The sequence below is a fragment of the Rutilus rutilus genome (genome assembly GCF_951802725.1).
Source record: "Rutilus rutilus genome assembly, chromosome: 21".
NCBI classification, from domain to species: Eukaryota; Metazoa; Chordata; class Actinopteri; order Cypriniformes; family Leuciscidae; genus Rutilus; species Rutilus rutilus.
Window position 1 is genome coordinate 25,511,741 of NC_140226.1, and position 19,832 is coordinate 25,531,572.

A 19,832-nucleotide genomic window follows, 5' to 3' on the forward strand; every position below is an offset into this window, starting at 1 on the left:
CCTTTTTTTTCTCACTACACTTAGGTATTTCTGGGACACACTACAACATGTAGGCCACCAAATGATGTTGCAGTGTTTCTAAATATTCAACATTGTTTATAATTTTGGAATGTATATATATATATATTAATATATTGGTGACAGGTACATATTGAAAAATTATAAACATAAAACTAAATCATATTAGTTTTTGGCCAACATGAAAACAATTCTTTGTTATCGGCATAGTGAATATGTTTCTGTCTATATATTAATGTTTATGAAAGGTGTATGTTATAGGAATGTGAAAATAAGGCATACCTCAGTATGCTTGTTCTGTTTGCTTTGGCCATAAGCGACTCTGGAAGAAATGAACAAAAATATCTCAAACAATTGTGTGGTGGTATGGATTGAACTTTTCTTGTTACTTTAAGGTTGAAAACAGTTCTAGAAAACAGTAAAATCATTGTAAAAAATAATTGTAATGTATCTTTGAATCAAAACATCACCTTTTTATAAAAAATTTCAAATAAATACTATTTTAAAAAAACAAGCTGGCAACGTTTGTTACACTATAAGGACAGTAACTGCTTGTTTAATACAGAGGAAACCATCATCACCTCATTTATAGATTCGCATAAATGTAATATAATGCAAATACAAATTTAAATCGTGTTAAAGTTAGTTGAAGCTTGATTAGCTAATTTACACAAAGACAATTTTGGGTTACACTTATACAAATATCCTATTACTGAGTAGGCTAACATTAATTATCAACATACATAGCCTATATATATATATATATAACATGTGTAGGGTTACTTGCTTTGCTTGCAATTAAGTATAATTTATGTTATTACTTTAGAAAGTTCATAAAGTGTCAAAAAGTGTTACACAATTACAGACAGAAAATTCAGTGCAGTACCGCCTGTCATTTCTATTGAACTTATTCAGGGTTTCAGAAATTAAACGTAATCAATTCTCTTGACTACTTGTGAGCTGAAACAACACATTTTTATTGTTTTATTTTTTAACCAACCTTCCCAAATGTGATTCTCCATACATGAGAATCCTGTATCGATAAGAATCTGGTCACGTGACGCAGCGCTCATAGTTCGTCAGCTCACTTATAACAGTGACAGTAGCGCTCCTCTCACGGATTTGATCTCAGGATACTGTGGGAAACACTGGGAATTAAAATGTCGATCACAGCGGACGAGATTAAGAATAAATTTCATTCTTCAGGGGATGACCTCGTTTTCTTCGTCAATGGAAAAAAGGTAATTTGAGAAATGAATAGGTTACATTGTTTTATGAGTTTCACTACGTGTTTCAACTTTTTTGCTTCTGCTTTTTCCCCTGGGTTAAAGTTGTTAGCCAGTAACCACGGCCAAACATGTATTTTCCATAATTAATTCTGTGCAGATCACTGAGAAGAATGCAGAGCCTGAGGTAACCCTCTTGACATATCTAAGGAGAAGCTGTATCCTTTTGATCTATTGTTCTGCGTAGTCTCTGTGTTGAAACTGAAAGCTTTTTGTCCTCAAATTTTTTTTTTTTTTTTTTTTTTTTTTTTTTTTACATTATTAGACCATAATAACCACAGCATATTTCTATCTTCTGAAGTTATGTTTTTGGTTAAACTGAATTGTTTGCTACCTGCTTGGGATATGGTCCCTTTGACTATTCATGAGGTTTGCTCACATCACTGTCGGTCAGTTTATTTCATTGCATCACTTTCATTTTGTTGTCTTTGCTCATGAAAAGTGCTGATTTGTTTCTATATGTGATCAAGCCTGTCCCTTATTCTTGTATCTATACAGTATGATTGTATAAAATACTTAAATGATAGAACTTTTTGAGAGAAATTTAATAAATTAACAGTTTTGGAGAATTTTGTTGATTTTATTCCCCCTGCATTTTGGTAAAAACTCCTAAATTTGATTAATATTACAGAATATGAATCAATTAGATTTTACACCAACAAAAGTACTTAGTAAAAGTCAAACCAGGTACACTGTAAAAAAAAAAAAAAAAAAAAAAAAAAAATTCCTGCCTTTTTTTTATTTTAAGTACAAGCAACTTGAATGTGTAAGTCATTTAAACTTAAATTGTCTTTAACTGACTTTAAAAAAATGTATCTTGTATAACATAAAAAAAGTTGCAAATTACTTATTTAAGCAATTTTAAAACAAATGTTGTCATAACTTATGGATCATAAGTTTTTACAGTGTAGAAATAATCTGTAACAGCATTTTTTTTCAGCATTAACCATTGGTTAATTTTTGTTAACTTCATCAATCATTTACATTACACCACTACTGATACAAGTGAGATTTATTGATCCAAATATGTCATTTTGGACTAAAGAGATTGACCTTGAAATTGTACATTACCAACATTTTGTACATTGTAGTAATTTTGTATTACTTATTTAGGCCTACACTGGTTTTGTAAGACTGTTGTTTTTTCAGTGTGACTGTTTTCCTTAGTGTTGATGCTTGCAGTGGGTCTGACAGGAACCAAACTGGGATGTGCTGAAGGAGGTTGTGGAGCCTGCACTGTAATGGTGTCCAAATATCATCCACATCAAAACCGGATTATGTATCTTTTTATGTTCTCTGTGGTAGATTTTTCCCCTATGCACCTGACTTAAGTTGAACCGAGTGTCCCTGACACCTGAAAATATTATATTCAGTTGAGTTCACCTCTGACCACTCGGGTTGACGCCTAAGTGTAGCTATTCTGACCTCATAAAATGCCTAAGAATTATAGTTACCTGACCGAATTCTAACCCCGACTAAGAGTCGAACGACGTCGAACACTATCACTTGGGAATAAGGTCTAGTGTTTCGCTAAATAGCTTGTTCCACTAACTAACTTGCTGCGCAGCATTAACTAGACAGACTCCAGACAATGCCTTTGAATGTGCTTTAATCACGGCTGGAGGATCAGAGAGAATCCCACCAGCAAAAAGAATACAACAGTTTTTATAGAATAGGAGAATGGCAAAAATGACATGATACATTACATAATTTCCCTACAGTTTGATTGGTTCTTCATATGCAAACCCTTCTGTTACTAGGAAGGAGCAAACTTGGATCTCAGATCATAAAAATAGTTCAGTTGATTACTCAATATGTCATGAGACTAGTATATTTTTGATACTGTCTGATCAGCATCTCAGAATTTTGCATCGACAAAAATATTTTTCTGAGTAAAATGAGAGAAGTAAGAGTTTAGAAAAGAGAAGTAAGTTTAGATGTTACAATTATGATTAGTTAAAAAATCTGTCACAACTCCCATCTTGCAATAAGTTGGAATCTGTACCAGATTCATGATGATAACTGTTAACGATTTAAATATAATTGTTAAAGGATTCTGAAACTTATGCCAGACTTAAGTCCTTAATGACACTCTTTAAGTCACTATGCGGTCAATGCCTGTTTGGCTCCTCTATGCTCTGTGCATCACTGTGCAATAACAACCGTGGAGGGCATCGGCAGTGTGGCAAGCAAACTCCATCCTGTACAGGTCTCAATTTTATCTTATTTTCTCAGATAATAATGAGAGAAGGATGTCAGATTACATAACATTTATAACCACTTTTCCTTCCTCCATTCATTACAGTTTCAACATTATCTGCATAACTTGATATATTGCTGTTCTGCTCACTTGTGGTGTAATATCTCTGACGACAATAATCTTTTAATCCAGGAGCGAATTGCAAAGACTCATGGGTCACAGTGTGGGTTCTGCACGCCAGGAATTGTGATGTCTATGTACGCTCTTTTAAGAAACAACCCTCAACCCACCATGCATGACATTCAGGAGGCCTTTCAAGGTATATTAATAGTCATAACTTCTGCATTTTGTTAACTTTTATCCCTTAAGGTAATTTTTATTTTTTTTAAATAAATCTTTTGGTTTTTAAAATTGGTTGCACACAGGCAATTTATGTCGCTGTACTGGGTACAGACCTATTCTGGAAGGCTACAGGACATTCACGAAGGTAAAATTATATATATAATAGTTTGTGAGAGTAAGTGGGAGTTTATGGGTGTACACTAAAAAAATATATGATCAATAAGTTGATATGACTTAAACATCCATGTTGATTGTACTTTCTTTTTTCTTTTTTTAAGAACTATCTATTTTGACATATATCCAAATGATAATTTGCCCCAAAGTGCAGCTAAAAAGTGCTTAAAGGGATAATTCACCCAAAAATGAACATTCTGTCATAATTCACTCACCCTCAAGTTTTTCCAAACCTGAATGAGTTTCTTTCTTCTGTTGAACACAAAAGAAGATTTTTTAAAGAATGTTGGTAACCAAACAGTTGACGGTAGACAGTTGACAGTTGACAAACAGTTGACAGCCATCATCTTGGCTTATTTCAAGTACAAGATTAATATTTCCAGGTAGTCTGAGCTGATATAAGGAATATTGCTGTAAAATAATCAGAATTACCATAGGCAATATCTTTTGTTTAATATCTGCCTCTTTTAATTTCAGGACGGAGGATGTTGTGGTGGGAAAGGACAAACGAATGGCTGCTGTATGACTAATGGAAACACACAAGAGAATGTCGATGTGAGTAGAACAGACATCCAGACACTATGCTCTATTTTCTCTGAGCACAAGCACGTTTTTGTCCTTAAGTCTTTCCATTCATGATAAACATTTAGCATAGTTGGATATGAAATCAATGACATGGCAGCCATTGCATTCTCATAAGAAACCAGTCACATGTTTGAACAAGCATGTGAGGTAAAATCTACAACCATGAAACAAACAGACACTTCAAGATCACTGTTTCACAATCACAGTACTGCCTATCAGTGTTAAATGTTATCTAAGGACTTTTCATCTGCAAGGTATATCTCTGTTAGGGATCTGAGTGGCACCAGTTGCCCGTTTGTACTTTCACAAATATTTTTTACATTTCTTTCTCTATTTTTAGGACAATTCAACACTTTCAGCTGAAAAATTGTATGACCAATCAGAGTTTATGCCACTGGACCCGACACAAGAGATAATTTTCCCGCCTGAGCTCATGGTGTGTATAAAATAAGTTTGAATGACCATCATAGTAAAATGGCTGATTACTGCATTAAATGGATGCATCAACAGTTTAAGTTATATTTGTGCTCTACAGAGTCTGAGTAAACAGCCCCAAAGAGAGTTGAGGTTTATAGGGGAAAGAGTCGCTTGGATTCAACCCAGCTCCCTCAAGGAACTCCTGGAGCTGAAGGCGACCTTTCCGAACGCTAAACTAGTGGTTGGGAACACAGAAGTTGGTGAGGCCCACATACATTAAGATGAAAATAGTATAAATTATACAGTTAGTTCCGGTCCTTGAATTTGATTTTATAATAGTAAGAATGTAATCTGGATGTACTACATTCGTCATGTTATCATTGGCACGTGACCTACAGTGTCAGTTGCGTAGCCTCAAGTGTCCATCAGATGCGTGCTTCAAAATCTCGCCAGAAATATGTCCAGAAACCATTCTTTCTGCATGTTACATTGTTATGCCAGTAGGTTGCGACAAGTGACTGTATTTAATAGGGAGTCATTTAATCATTCACTCAACTGTTTTGTTCAAAATGTTGATTCATTCAGGAATAAAACAAGTGACTTAATTATTCACTCAACCGCAAGGCAAGGCAAAAATACACACATTATTTCTTTGTGCAGTACTTAAAGAACTCAATGCAAAACATTATGGGATCAAGTTTTTAATTGTTTTGAGTCTCTGTTCTAGGCATTGAGATGAAGTTCAAAAACCTTCTTTACCCTGTGATTCTGGCACCAGCTTACATCCCAGAACTGAACATCATCCAACACACTCAGGATGGTAAGAGTCATATACCTAATGACTGTTGTTCGATAATTTGAAGCAAATATTATTTGTCAATACAATACATTATGAGACATATAAGACATTATAGAGTCAGAACTGTATGTGCATTCATCTGTCTTCAGTCTTTCAGTGGCATTTCACTGCTTAGGTTAATTGATAGTTGACGGTTAATCTCGGCTGTAACAAGCATGTGGTTCACAGGCATCCAGGTTGGCGCATCAGTGACGTTGACTGTGTTGGGGGATGTGTTGCATGCAGCGGTGAAGAATTTGCCCGCTCAAAAGACGGAGATCTTTAAGGCTGTTCTTGAGCAGTTGCGCTGGTTTGCAGGACAGCAGATCCGAAATGTTGCGGTATGTCATGTTCCTGAAAACAAAAAGTGACACAGCGTTGGTTACACTTTATTTTGATGGTCTCCTTTAGACATTCTGTTGACTGTAAGTAACATTGCACCTTCATGTCAAATAACTGATTAGAGTATTACTTGATTATTAGTTGACTGTCAGGGGTGGGTGTGGGGTTAGGGTTAGTAGAATAAGGTGAAATGTACTTGCAAAGTTACTTATAGTCAGTAGAATGTCTGTTCGGGAACCATCAAAATAAAGTGTGCAGATATTAAGCATACAGTCTACTGATACTCTACTAATACATCAAAACAAAGTGTTGACAAGGTGTTTTATGACTGTTTAACTTAATGAAATGCCTAACTTGAACAATAAAACATAAATGATTATGAATGAATTTATAAGTCACATGGTTGGTGAATCATGCTTTAATCATCCAACCTGTGATTTAAAGATATCACTGATTCATTTCAGTTACTTAAATATCATTTTAATGCTTTCAGGCTGTTGGTGGCAATATTATGACAGCGAGTCCCATTTCAGACCTCAACCCTGTGTTTATGGCAGCTGGCTGCAAACTCACGGTGATGGCCAAAGGTACAGCACCCCGCCCCCAGCCCCCACCCCCCACCCCCTGATCAAGGATCAAAGGTTGTAAAAGTTCTAGATCTGATACAGAATACAGAGAACAGAGAAAACATTCTATGAAAATATTCTATGCCACTCATTTTACATGCATTCTGGCTGGAGTCTGAATGTTATGGTGGTAATTACTGTAGTAGTCAATTGCAATTCTGTAGGAAATTAGAGATACTGTCAAAAATGTACAGTTTCCCAGTGTTTGGCATCCGATTGAATGATTGTGGTACATAGGGCAGCGGTTAAGGATACTGGAAGCTAAATAGGACTTTCACAGTACAGTCAACATGTACTGTAGGGTGTTGACCTTGTATGTTTTCTTGACATAGTCTCCATGTTCTTTGTTCTACAGATTTTATGACAGCAAAAATACATTTTTGTATGAATTTAACTTTTAATGTATGTTTTAAAAATTCTACAAAAATCTTTTTCTGATATTTTAAGGGGAGAAACGTGTTCTTGAAATGGATGACAAGTTCTTTCCTGGTTATAGGAAGACCGCTTTGAAGCCAGAGGAGATTCTGTTGTCCATTGTGATTCCATACACAAAAAAGGTCTGCAGATTATTTTCAAAATAAATGTTTTAATTGAAAGTATGATCATTTTGTCATCTATTACTCACCCTAATGTTGTTCCAAACCCATATGATGTTCTATCCTCTGTGTAATACAAAAGAGATTTTGAAGAATCATGGCTACTCTTTCACATATAATGAAAATGAATGGTGATCTGGACTGTCGAGCTCCAAAATTGGTCCATATGACTTGTTTGCTATATTGGAAGTTTTCTGAAGGCTTTGTGTGTGGAAAGCCATTTACGTTTAGAATCTTTCCATAATTCTTGTTTTTTCTTTAACCCTTCTCCTTTTGTGTTCAGCTGAAAAAAGAGAAAGTTATACTGGTTTGATATTGATGTCGGTATCTCAGTGTGATGAATCAGTCGTTCTTTCAAATCATTTTTAGGGCCAGTACTTCTCAGCCTTCAAACAGTCCCCTCGCAAGGAGGATGACATCTCCATTGTCACATGCGGGATGAATGTATTCTTCAAGGAGAAATCCAATATAGTGGAGAGTATCCGGATAAGCTATGGAGGAATGGCTGCTGTGACTGTCCTTGCCACGGCCACATGCAACAAGTTGCTCAACAGGTAGAAGATGATAGCCGGCAAATTTTATTAAAAAAAATTGACATTCAGCCTCATTCCTGAATCGTGAGCAGAATGACTGCATCAGTTTCACAGAATTGTTATTTGATTGCAGGCAATGGAACGAGGAGCTTCTAGAGGAAGCCTGCACCTCATTGGCTGAGGAGATGAGTCTGTCTCCCTCAGCTCCTGGTGGGATGGTGACATACAGGCGCACACTGACTATCAGCCTCTTCTACAAGTTCTTCCTCACTGTTCAGCACAAACTGGCTCTGAACCTGGAGATGGAGGTTTTTTTGTTTGTTTGTTTTTTGCACACTTACACATTCAAGACAAATTTCAAAACAGAAGTAATTAAAATTTATATTTTTGGGCCTTTTTATGCCTTCATTGGATAGGACAGTGTAGAGATCAGACAGGAAAGCAAGGGGTGGAGAGAGGGGAATATGATCGGCAAAGGACCCCAAGCCCGGAAACAAACCCGGGTCGTACATTACTGTATATAAGTCGGTGCGCTGCCCACAAGGCTATTGGCTCCGACGTAATTTTAATAAATTACTAAATAAATCAATCATTTAAATACAAATTAGTGCTGTCAATCGACAAAAAAACAACAACAACAAATTAATCTCACATTTTTCTACAATTAATCGCACCCAACATTCAAGTGTTAATTATAATTATATTTTTTGTATAATTTCATATTGAAATGTGGAAACAACATAAAGATGGTATAGTTTAAATGTTTACTTAATGGCATCTCTTTACTGAATATGAATGAAGGCCAGTATCACAATAAAGCTACTGATGAAATGGATCTTTCTCAATTTCTGTGGATGAAATGAGTAATTATAGCCATTCAGCATTACCGTATGAGTGAGAGCCTTCATTTTAACATTTAATATGCTTTAAAATATATAACAACTTTTAATTTAATCTGATTTTTACCTGCTGTGCCTCTATCTATCTATATATATATATATATATATATATATATATATTAATCCTTATTAAAGCTACAAAAGTGAATCAGTCAAGAGCTGTGAGTTATTTTATTTTTGTCTTTTGTTGTTTGATTAACATTAATGACAGACAGCAGCAGGAATATTAGGCTGACGTCACTTTAAGAGCTGACGCAAATTACCCGGATCTGACGCGGATCTGATGTTCTCACAACTCTTTGCGGTTATTTAAGAAGCTGCAAGAGGGAGGGGAAGTTATTTTGATTAAAGAATAGGAGGGCACATTAATTAAAAATAATAATAATGATGTGCATAGATAAATCATTTATAATAAATTCTGTAATATTCCATAAAACCCAAGAATTGTCGATTTTGATTTCACGGTGACTTTAATTGTAATCTGTGTCTCCACAGGGTGTGAATGTGGAAGACATCCGGCCTGAGTATGCTACAGCTACTGAGCTCTTCCAGTTGGACTCACCATCCAGTGTACAGCTCTACCAGGTACATATAAATAAAGCTTTGCTTTATCTGTGTATTGTTTTGGCAGATTGCTTAACTTTATTTCTTTGTTTGCAGGCAGTTCCCCCTGGTCTTAATAGTGGTGATGTAGTGGGGCAGCCGATCATGCACCTCTCCGCTCTTAAGCAGGCCACAGGAGAAGCGATCTACTGTGACGACATACCCTGTTATGAAAATGAGCTCCATTTGACTTTGGTCACAAGCACTAAAGCTCATGCCCTCATAAAGTTAGTTGAAAAAGGACACACGTCATGTTTTGGAATGATTTAATATTGGGTTAAAACCATCTATATGACTTATCACATGCACAGTGATGATGTTAAAGAGAGCCTACTTTGTTTTTATGAACCTCATGTCATAAAAAGGTTCAGTTCTGAACTAGATTGTTGTGATCTGAGACAATGTTTATCCAATATTGTTAACTACGTGTATTCCTGTTTTTAATGTAGGTCAATTGACACCTCTGATGCAATAGTGGTTCCTGGAGTGGTTGCATTTATCTCTGCCAAAGACATTCCTGGAAGTAACATGACAGGACCTGTCTTCTGTGACGAGACCGTTTTTGCAGATGACAAGGTGGATTAATCTATATTTTAGTGCATTTTCTGTGCAATATTTCTAATGATGTATTGTTTGCCTCTTATATAGAAGACTGTTGATGCAGAGTAAATCGGGGATTAGGCCACCATAAGACAATGGCTTTTACATTTCCCTTGCAAAACTGAGTGTATCGTTCAGAAGTTGTAGCAAATGACGTCATGCACATGTGACAGACGTACAGTATAGTAGATGGATCCCCGTGCAAAATGTTTCTCACATGCATCTCATTTGACTGCAGACTGGCTTGGCTATTGTATGATCAAGCATCTTTTAACGGCATAATCATTTATATTTGCAGTTACACTTTGACATGTTCTTTAATGGTTAAGCATCTTGGACGTGGTACAGTAAAAAATGCCAGGCATTTGCAGCAAAGACCTTTATTGGCTTATAGTGAAAAACTAAAGTTGTTAGTTTTACTTTTTATAAGGACACATTAAATTGATCAAAAGTGAAAGGAAAGACTTTTTAAACACATTTCTATTTCAAATAACTTCTTTTGACGTTTCTGTATAGAGGTATCACGGTTTCCACAAAAATATTAAGCAGCAATGTTTCTTGAGCAGCAAATCAGCAATATTAGAATGATTTCTGAAGACTGTAATGAGTAATAATGCTGAAAATTCAGTTTTGTCATCACAGGAATAAATGACATTTTAAAATATATCAAATGCAGCCTTGATGAGCATAGCTTTCTGTCTAAAAACATTAAAAAAATCATACCTGCCTCAAACTTTTTATACTTAGTGTGTGTTTGATACGTCTTACAAATTATTTGTCACTATTATTCATTCATGAAGAGTTCATGGTTTTCTTCCCCACATTGATCTTTCATGCTAGGTCACATGTGTTGGACATATAGTGGGGGCCATTGTGGCAGACACACAGGCTCATGCTCAAAGAGCAGCCAAAGCTGTGAAGATCAGCTATGAGGAACTGCAGCCTGTGATTGTCACTATTCAGGTTTGTATTTATGTGCGCACATACACACAATAGACTTAAAGTGGTGACTTAAAGGGATAGTTCACCCAAAAATTTAAATTAGCCCATGACTCACCCTAGGTTAGCCCAAGTTAGCCCAAGTCATCCTAGGTGTATATCACATTCTTCTTTCATACGAATACAATCGGAGTTATATTTAATTATATAAGCTCTTCCAAGCTTTATAATGGCAGTGAATGGCTGTTTCTGTTTTAAAGTACATAAAAGTGCATCCATCCATCATAAAAGTTCTCCACACTGCTCCAGGGGGTTAATAAAGGCCTTATGAAGTGAAGCGATGCGTAAAATAACTAGCTTCCGGCCAAACGAACATACGGATTCGACTTAAGTCTAAGCGTAACTTATGCGAGTAATGCGACGTACTGCTGCTATTTACGCTACGCCATGACGCACTACGCTACTTCTGACGTCTTAAGTTGCACATTAGGCGTAAGTAGACTGCGTATAGCCATTTGGCCGGAAGCTAGAATTTTACTTTGGAACATGTTAAATATGAATATTTTTCTTACACAAACGCATCGCTTCGCTTCAGAAGGCCTTTATTAACCCCCTGGAGCCGTGTGGAGCACTTTTATGATGGATGGATGCACTTTTATGTACTTTAAAACAGAAACAGCCATTCACTGCCATTATAAAACTTGGAAGAGCCAGGAAATGTATTGCCATATACTGTCATATACACCTAGGATGACTTGAGGGTGAGTAAATCATGGGCTAATTTTCATTTTTGGGTGAATAATCCCTTTAAAGTTGCATATTGAACAAAAGTAAATGTTTAAAATTTAATTCTGATAATGGCTACAGACCTACAAATCACTTTTGGTTTTCGACCCAGTACCACTGATCTACAATATTATTGCAAAACATTTAGTTATGTGATCTAACCTCTCACCATTACTCCTGCTGTCATCATTACATAACAGGATTTTTCAAGGTTTTCAGAGCAACAAGCTTGTAAAAGTTTTTTTTTTACACACAGCGCATAAAGATAAGCTTGACTGGTTTGCTAACATGTTTGCGTTCACTCTTTCAAACAGGATGCTATTACCAACAAGTCCTTCTATCAGCCGGTGAGAAGTATAGAGAGAGGAGATGTTGCACAAGGATTCAAAGACTCTGATCACACACTGAATGGTATAACCATGTTTCTATTTAACCCTAAATCTCCTGTAATTGTAACAAAAGAGTTCCTCACGTCACGGGTCAAAATAACCCAAAGCCCTAAAAAAAAAAAAAATCTTCTTTTTTTTTGGTCCAGAAAGCTTATTCCATTTCATTTTGATAATATTTTTTCTATTTTTAATGCACATTTTTTTGTCTTTTTTTTTTTTTGTTCACAAGTGGATGTGATTGGATATCTGGACTAACCAGCAGACTAATCACATCACAGCATCTCGAATGTAGTTTTATTTCTTCTGAAATGCCTGAGCCAAAGTCTGTCATCAAAATAATTTGGTTTAATTCCCAGCCAGAAACGCCTCACATGATTGTGTTCCCAAACACCATCATCTAAACGCAAAATAACACGACAGCATTTATTGCGTTTTGTCTGTGCGTTTTGAGATGAAACTCCTTTATAATGTAGGAAAAAAGAGTCAAAGGCGTCCTTGATTGCAGCAACTTCCGTTTTTATTACAGATATTTTGGGCCAATTTCCAAGGAAGAAAAAAGTTGGAAACGATGCTTTATTCACTAATGCGATATTCCAATATTTGCGCATTCACAACTTTGGATGGAAACATAGCTTGTGATACACTGCATCAAGCCTCTTTCTGAATAAAAAAAGTATCTAATAAAAGAGTCGTATTATTTAAAAGCATATGTTTATTAATGAAACAGGAAGTCTGTACCTGATTATAAATTCTCTTTAATTTGATGAGCTGACTCCAAATATGTGATTCTGCAGGTGAGATGCACATTGGAGGACAGGAACACTTTTATCTGGAGACTAATTGCACGCTGGCTGTCCCTCGTGGAGAGGATGGAGAAATGGAGCTGTTTGTTTCCACACAGGCGCCCACCAAGACTCAAGTAAACATATAAAAAGAATTACTTTCTGTAGGGGATTCTCAATCTAAATGACATTCTCAATCTAAACTGAATTTATATGATGGCATAAGACATAAAAATGGTGATGGAAGCTTGACAAAATATTGTCTGAGTTTTTTTATTTAAAAAAATTAAAATGAATAAACAATATTTGATTAATGTACATTTTATCTAATAATAATCATATAAAAATAATGAATAAATAATATACTTATTTAATTATAATAAAAAATTAAAATGATTGATATTGTTATAGTTTAATAATAATCATAAAATAAAACTTAGTTAAATAATAAATAATAGATGGATGGATGGATAGAGAGACAAGCAGATAATTAGATAGATAGACAGACAGACAGACAGTTAATTAAATAGATAAACAGATAGACAGACAGACAGACAGACAGACAAGCACATGCAGTAGACAGACAGACAGACAGACAGACAGACGGAGAAGCAGATACAGTAGATAGACAGACAGATCATTAAACAGACAGATAGATAGATACATAGACAGACAGACAGATAGACGGACGGACAGACAGATGGATGGATGGATGGTTAATTGATTAGTAACAAAAATGTGACTGGATTATTAATGTTGCAAAATATAATGTTCATTGTACTGTCCTTATGGAAATGATTTGCTGTGTTTGGCTCAGGCCCTTGTGGCTAAAGCTCTAGGAGTGCCTGCCAACCGGATCATGTGTCGTGTAAAGAGGATGGGAGGAGGATTTGGAGGGAAAGAGAGTCGGAGCACCATTCTCTCCACAGTGGTTGCTGTTGCTGCGCATACGTATGAAAACTCAATATAATAACAATACAACAAAGTTTGTTTCTAGAAGAAAATTTTGTCATCGTCCACCCTAAGTAAGGCAGATCAATAATATTGTTGAATATTAAATGTCCCCCAACTAAGCTAGCCAAAAGCCAAGCCAACAGTGGCAAGGAACCAAAACTCCATCAGTGACAGAATGGAGAAAAAAAAACCTTGGGAGAAACCAGGCTCAGTCAGGGGCCAGTTCACCTCTGGCCAACAAACGAACAGTGTAGGATTATGATTCAGGCAGCATTACAGGTCAGAAGTCAGATTGGATCAGAACATTCACAATATTTATCCAGTTCCATCTGGTTGGAGGTCGGAGTCATCACGCCGGTATGGAGACGGGTTTGTTGAGGTGTCCATGAGGCCTTCACAGGGCTGATGAGGCTGGCACCTCAGGGATGCGTTGTGGTCGTGTCCAGGCGCAGGTCCACCGTCTGATCTGGATACGGCCCGGGTCCGGCTGACTTCAGTAAACCTCGGAATAAACGGAAAGACTAACATTAGCGTAGATGCCATTCTTCTTATGATGTAACGAGTACATCGGAATGATGTAACGAGTACATCGAGTACATATAAAGGTAGGCTATATGTCACATTGTGGAAGTTGAAGATTTTGTTTCGTCTTTTTCTTCCAGGGTCAAGCGACCGGTTCGCTGCATGTTAGATCGCGATGAGGACATGCTGGTCACAGGTGGTCGGCATCCATTCTTTGGTCGTTACAAGGTGAGAAATGTTGCAAATTAGCCAAATATTGTCCTTGACCTTGTTAGACTTTTCTCAGACACGATCTCTCTGTAATCACATGTCTAGGTTGGTTACATGAACAGTGGAAGAGTGATGGCACTTGATGTGACACTCTACAACAATGCAGGCAATTCACAGGACCTGTCATTGTCAGTGAGTAGGCATCCCAAAGTTTTGAACATCTGTTCCCCCTGGTGGTCAACGAGACGCATTACAAGAAATTCTTACCCTCCAAGCCTAAAATTGTGTCTCAATCCACAGATCATGGAGAGGGCACTGTTCCACATGGAAAACTCCTACAACATTCCTAACATTCGTGGCACAGGCTACTTGTGTAAAACCAACCTGCCGTCTAACACTGCGTTCAGAGGCTTCGGTGGGCCGCAGGGCATGATGATCGCAGAGAGCTGGATGAGTGATGTGGCTTTGAGCTGTGGTCTGCCGGCAGAAGAGGTTCATACTGCAATTCTCTCTCTCTCTCATAGTCCACACAGATCACTTGTAACGGGATCCTTTACTAATTCCAGGTGAGGAAGTTGAACATGTACAAGGAGGGAGATATCACGCCCTTTAATCAATGTCTGGACCAGTTTACCATTAATCGCTGCTGGGAGGAGTGCATGCAGATCTCAGACTTCAACAAGCGCAAGGATGCGGTGGAACAATACAACAGGTCTGAAATACTTATATATATTAAGCTGAGAGTTTGTGCTGTTTAACGAGACATGTTTTCTTTGATATTTTGAGATAAGTGTAGTGGAAATTAAATTAAACAGTTTTTGGTGCCTTATTAAAAAATAAATTAATAAAAATGTAAATAAATAGAAAAAAAAAAACACTCAAAATGTACAAATAATACAAATTATGATGTAAAACCTATCAAATAAAATCTATAAATAACTAATGAAAAATAAACAGATTAAATACATTTTGATGTTGATCATATTCAATACACTTCAGTGTCAATAGAGCAGCGTCAGAGTTGTTAACTAAAGTTAAAATACATTTTTTAAAAGTAAGATCATGTTCGTTACTTGAAATAAAGCTAAAATAAAACTACTGTTATATTAGATGACAAACTTAACAAAATTAAAAGAATGATAGGAATGTGTTGGCATCTAACTGAAATGAATAAGTTTGAGTTGAAGAAATAAAACTGAAATAAAAATAAATTAAAGCTAAATAGAGTTATGAAAAAACTAACAATGACAAAAAGCACTTGTAAAAATTACTAAAACTAAAATGAAAACTAGAATTTTTTTTTTATATAAATATTATTACAGTATAGTAATAATACTAAACTGACACAGAGCAGCAAATGATGTAATTTTTATGAAGGGATTTTATTTGGATGTTACTGTAAATATGTTTAGTTCAGGTACTGCAAAGCTTGTTGGGTAAGAACTGCTGTAATCCTTTCATTCCAGGCAGCACCGTTGGACCAAGAGAGGGTTGTCCATCATTCCCACCAAGTTTGGTATCAGCTTCACTGCTGTCTTCCTCAACCAGGTCAGTCCTCTTCCTCTCAGGCTCTAAATAATTCTTAGAAAGAGGTGATTGGGTATATAAGTTTGTGATGTACATTTCTGATTCAGGCAGGAGCATTAGTACTTGTGTATTCAGATGGTTCTGTTCTACTAACTCATGGTGGAACAGAGATGGGGCAGGGCCTGCATACTAAAATGGTCCAGGTAATACACACACACACACACACACACACACACACACACACACACACACACACACACACACACACACACACACACACACACACACACACACACACACACACACACACACACACACACTATCTATCTATCTATCTATCTATCTATCTATCTATCTATCTATCTATCTATCTATCTATCTATCTATCTATCTATCTATATATATATATAATGTTGATCAGAGCTTTTTATATTAATCTTTGTTTTGTGCAGGTGGCCAGTAAAACTCTTGGAATCCCCTGCACAAAGATACACATCTCAGAGACCAGCACTAACACAGTTCCCAACACCAGCCCTACGGCCGCCTCTGCCTCCTCAGACCTTAACGGCATGGCCGTCTATGTAAGGCCAAATTTATGATGCGTTTTATGTGCACTGCCTTTCAAAAGTTTGGGGTCAGTAAGATTTTTTTTTTAAATCTACATTAAATTTATTAAAAGTAACAGTCAAAACTACTTTCTATTCATCGAAGAATCATATAAAAAAAAAATTTCTGAAGGATCATGTGACACTGAAGACTGGAGTAATGATGCTGAAAATTCAACTTTGCTACCACAGTCATTTTAAAGTATATTAAAATACAAAGCAATTATATTCAATTGTGATAATATTTCATAGTATTACTGTATTTTTGATCAAATAAATTCAACCTTGGTGAGCAAGAAACATAAAAAAAAATTCAAATCAACATTTGTCATAATCAGTAATTTCACGCAAACCTGTAATTTCCCATAGAATGCTTGCAAGACTTTACTTCAAAGACTTCAGCCTTACAAAGACAAAAACCCCAAAGGCTGCTGGGAGGATTGGGTCAGTATCTTTTTTGTTCATGTAATTTTTAATGTAAATGTTTGAATATATATACTGTATATGTGTGTGTATATATATATATTTGACATTATGTCTATTGCAGGTGAAAGCAGCCTATTTTGACAGAGTAAGCCTGTCTATCAATGGATTTTACAAGTATGTTCATTTCTTAATATTTTCTTCAACTAATAAACTCATCAAATTCTAATACATTTCAATAAATTTGATCATTGTCACATTTTATAGTGCTAATCATGTTGGTCCACATAGAAATGAGAGTTATAATTAATCCGATTATATTTTATAGGACTCCAGATATTGGCTATGACTTTGACACAAATTCAGGAAGGGCATTTAACTACTTTTCTTATGGCGTGGCCGTCTCAGAGGTGGAGATAGATTGTCTGACTGGCACACAGAAGGTAATGCCAATGTTAATTGTGTCTTTATTATGTTCAAATGCCAGTTTTACTGACCACAGGACATCTGGTCTACATAACAAATTACATATTTGAGAAGCAAGCTAAAAAGTTAAATCTCTCCTGTCAGAATCTTCATACGTCCATAGTCATGGATGTGGGCAAGAGTTTAAATCCAGCATTGGACATTGGACAGGTATTTCATCTAAAATGAATAAAGCAGATCACTCAATTGTCATTTCATTATAAATATTATCTGATTTATGGCTGCGTGTGCAGGTGGAGGGCGGGTTCATGCAAGGTTTAGGTATGTTCACGCTAGAGGAACTACGCTACTCTCCTGATGGTTACCTATATACTCGCGGACCTGGCATGTACAAGATTCCCGCATTTGGGGATATTCCAATTGAATTAAAGGTCTCACTGCTCAGAGACGCTCCCAACGAGAGGGCCATCTTCTCCTCAAAGGTTGGTCGCACCACAACAACCGACTTCACACGGTGAGATCATAGTTTGTGTCTGTTAACCTTTAAGGCTGTGTGCTTGTGCTCAGGCTGTGGGCGAGCCTCCTCTTTTTCTGGCGGCCTCAGTGTTTTATGCCATTAAAGATGCCATCACTGCTGCCAGGGCTGAGTCTGGCCTGACTGGACCCTTCAGACTGGACAGCCCCGCCACGCCTGAGCGGATACGAAATGCCTGTGAGGACAAGTTTACTAAACTGGTATGTAGTAACTTTTTAATGCTCACAGAGCTGCAAATTAAACATTGCATCAAATCTGAACAAGGATCATTTCAGACCTTCTCAAATCAAGTCAGACACTACTCTTCAAAAGTTTGGGCTCAGTATGATTTCTTTTTTGACAGAAATTAAAATGTGCATTCAGAAAGGATGCATTTAATTGATCAAAAGTGACAGTACAGACATTTACACTGTTACAAAACATTTCTGTCTCAAATAAATACTGTTCTTTTGAGCCTTCTATTCATCAACGAACACTGAAAAAACTATCACGGTTTCCCCAAAAAGCGCAACCGTTTTCAAAGTTGATAATGAGCAGCAGATCAGCATATTAGAATGATTTCTGAAGGATCATGTGACACTGAAGAATAGAGTAATGCTGAAAATTGTGCTTTTCTATCACAGGAATAAATAACATTTATTTATAAGTAATAATATTTTATGAGCATAAGAGACTTATTTCAAACACTTAAATCTTGTGGACACCAAACTTTTGAATAGTAGTGTATATATAAAATATATTTCAAATAAAATTTGAGGTGGTTTAATGGTTGATATCATATCAAATGCTTCTGATAGGGCCTAATGAAGTGTTGTTGACCGTTAAATACGTGTGTGTGTGTTTGTTTTAGTGTCCTCCTGCGGATCCTGGCACCTTTACTCCATGGGCAGTGCATGTGTAAGACACAGCAAACTCAATTTAAAGTCAACATGAAATCAAAATGGACCCTATGTACAATCTTAATCCACATTCTTTGTCTTGTGGAATGAATCATCGGTGCAAAAATTTAGTTTGTCTTTGTAATCTTCAAATCAAATTGTTATAGCTTACTGTTCCCCTGAAACAACTTTCCTTTTCTGCTGGCATATATAGGCTATTGAATAACGTTAACCATTTGCCAAATAACTATTTAAGCATTGCACATTCGGTCGACTTTTCACAATCCACTTAATTCCTGATGGATAACTTCAAGTCCCATTCACACAGGGGTTGCAAACGGAAATTGATGTTGACTTTAAAAGCTCTCAGCATTCAAAATGCACAATAGTGTGAACACAGACATTAAGTGATTAACGATAACTGCCAAGGAAACGGAACGATTGAGGATGTTGTACTGAGCAGATTATACTGCGAAAAAAGGCATTTGTGTTTTTATCAGCTCTCTGTGCTCTAAGCGAAGCTTAGCTAGCATTATAAGAATATACTAAAAGTGTGCATTAATCATTTTTTTCATGTAATCTCATTGTAGAAATACACATTTGTCACCCATTATTATTAATATATATATATATATATATATATATATATATTAAAAAAAAATGTTATTGAATAGTGGGATAACAAGATAAAGTGAGTGGTCTGGTCATGTGATCTCAATATGATAGAAAATGGAAACCACACTCATGTAGAATCAAACAGCTTTTCTAATACACTGGCGTGTACAGTACAGCACAAA

The 19,832-nt window shown here is 36.3% G+C and overlaps 1 protein-coding gene across 1 annotated transcript; it reads left to right on the forward strand.

The window, feature by feature from the left end:
• The first annotated feature begins 1,101 nt into the window (after positions 1 to 1,101).
• xdh (xanthine dehydrogenase) lies at positions 1,102 to 19,667 on the forward strand. The gene is made up of 36 exons (XM_084393324.1): positions 1,102 to 1,259; positions 1,405 to 1,462; positions 2,487 to 2,583; positions 3,405 to 3,513; positions 3,697 to 3,823; positions 3,930 to 3,991; positions 4,498 to 4,575; positions 4,946 to 5,041; positions 5,141 to 5,282; positions 5,750 to 5,842; positions 6,050 to 6,201; positions 6,696 to 6,789; positions 7,276 to 7,385; positions 7,794 to 7,978; positions 8,091 to 8,265; positions 9,352 to 9,441; positions 9,517 to 9,686; positions 9,909 to 10,035; positions 10,900 to 11,022; positions 12,099 to 12,195; positions 12,968 to 13,092; positions 13,773 to 13,906; positions 14,572 to 14,659; positions 14,747 to 14,833; positions 14,942 to 15,133; positions 15,208 to 15,353; positions 16,108 to 16,189; positions 16,276 to 16,371; positions 16,621 to 16,749; positions 17,143 to 17,217; positions 17,321 to 17,373; positions 17,525 to 17,639; positions 17,767 to 17,832; positions 17,916 to 18,104; positions 18,190 to 18,357; positions 19,008 to 19,667. The coding sequence occupies exons 1-36, from the start codon at positions 1,179 to 1,181 to the stop codon at positions 19,056 to 19,058; spliced, it is 4,062 nt and encodes a 1,353-aa protein (XP_084249450.1). The 5' UTR covers positions 1,102 to 1,178; the 3' UTR covers positions 19,059 to 19,667.
• The last annotated feature ends 165 nt before the right edge of the window (positions 19,668 to 19,832 follow it).

What these genes read in the sequence shown, in the direction of transcription:
- xdh (XM_084393324.1), top strand. Translation starts at nt 1,179, where the DNA reads ATGTCGATCACAGCGGACGAGATTAAGAATAAATTTCATTCTTCAGGG. An exon ending in CTCTGATCACACACTGAATG is followed by an intron (nt 12,196 to 12,967) that starts GTATAACCATGT and finishes GTGATTCTGCAG; the next exon opens with GTGAGATGCACATTGGAGGA. An exon ending in AGGCGCCCACCAAGACTCAA is followed by an intron (nt 13,093 to 13,772) that starts GTAAACATATAA and finishes TGTTTGGCTCAG; the next exon opens with GCCCTTGTGGCTAAAGCTCT.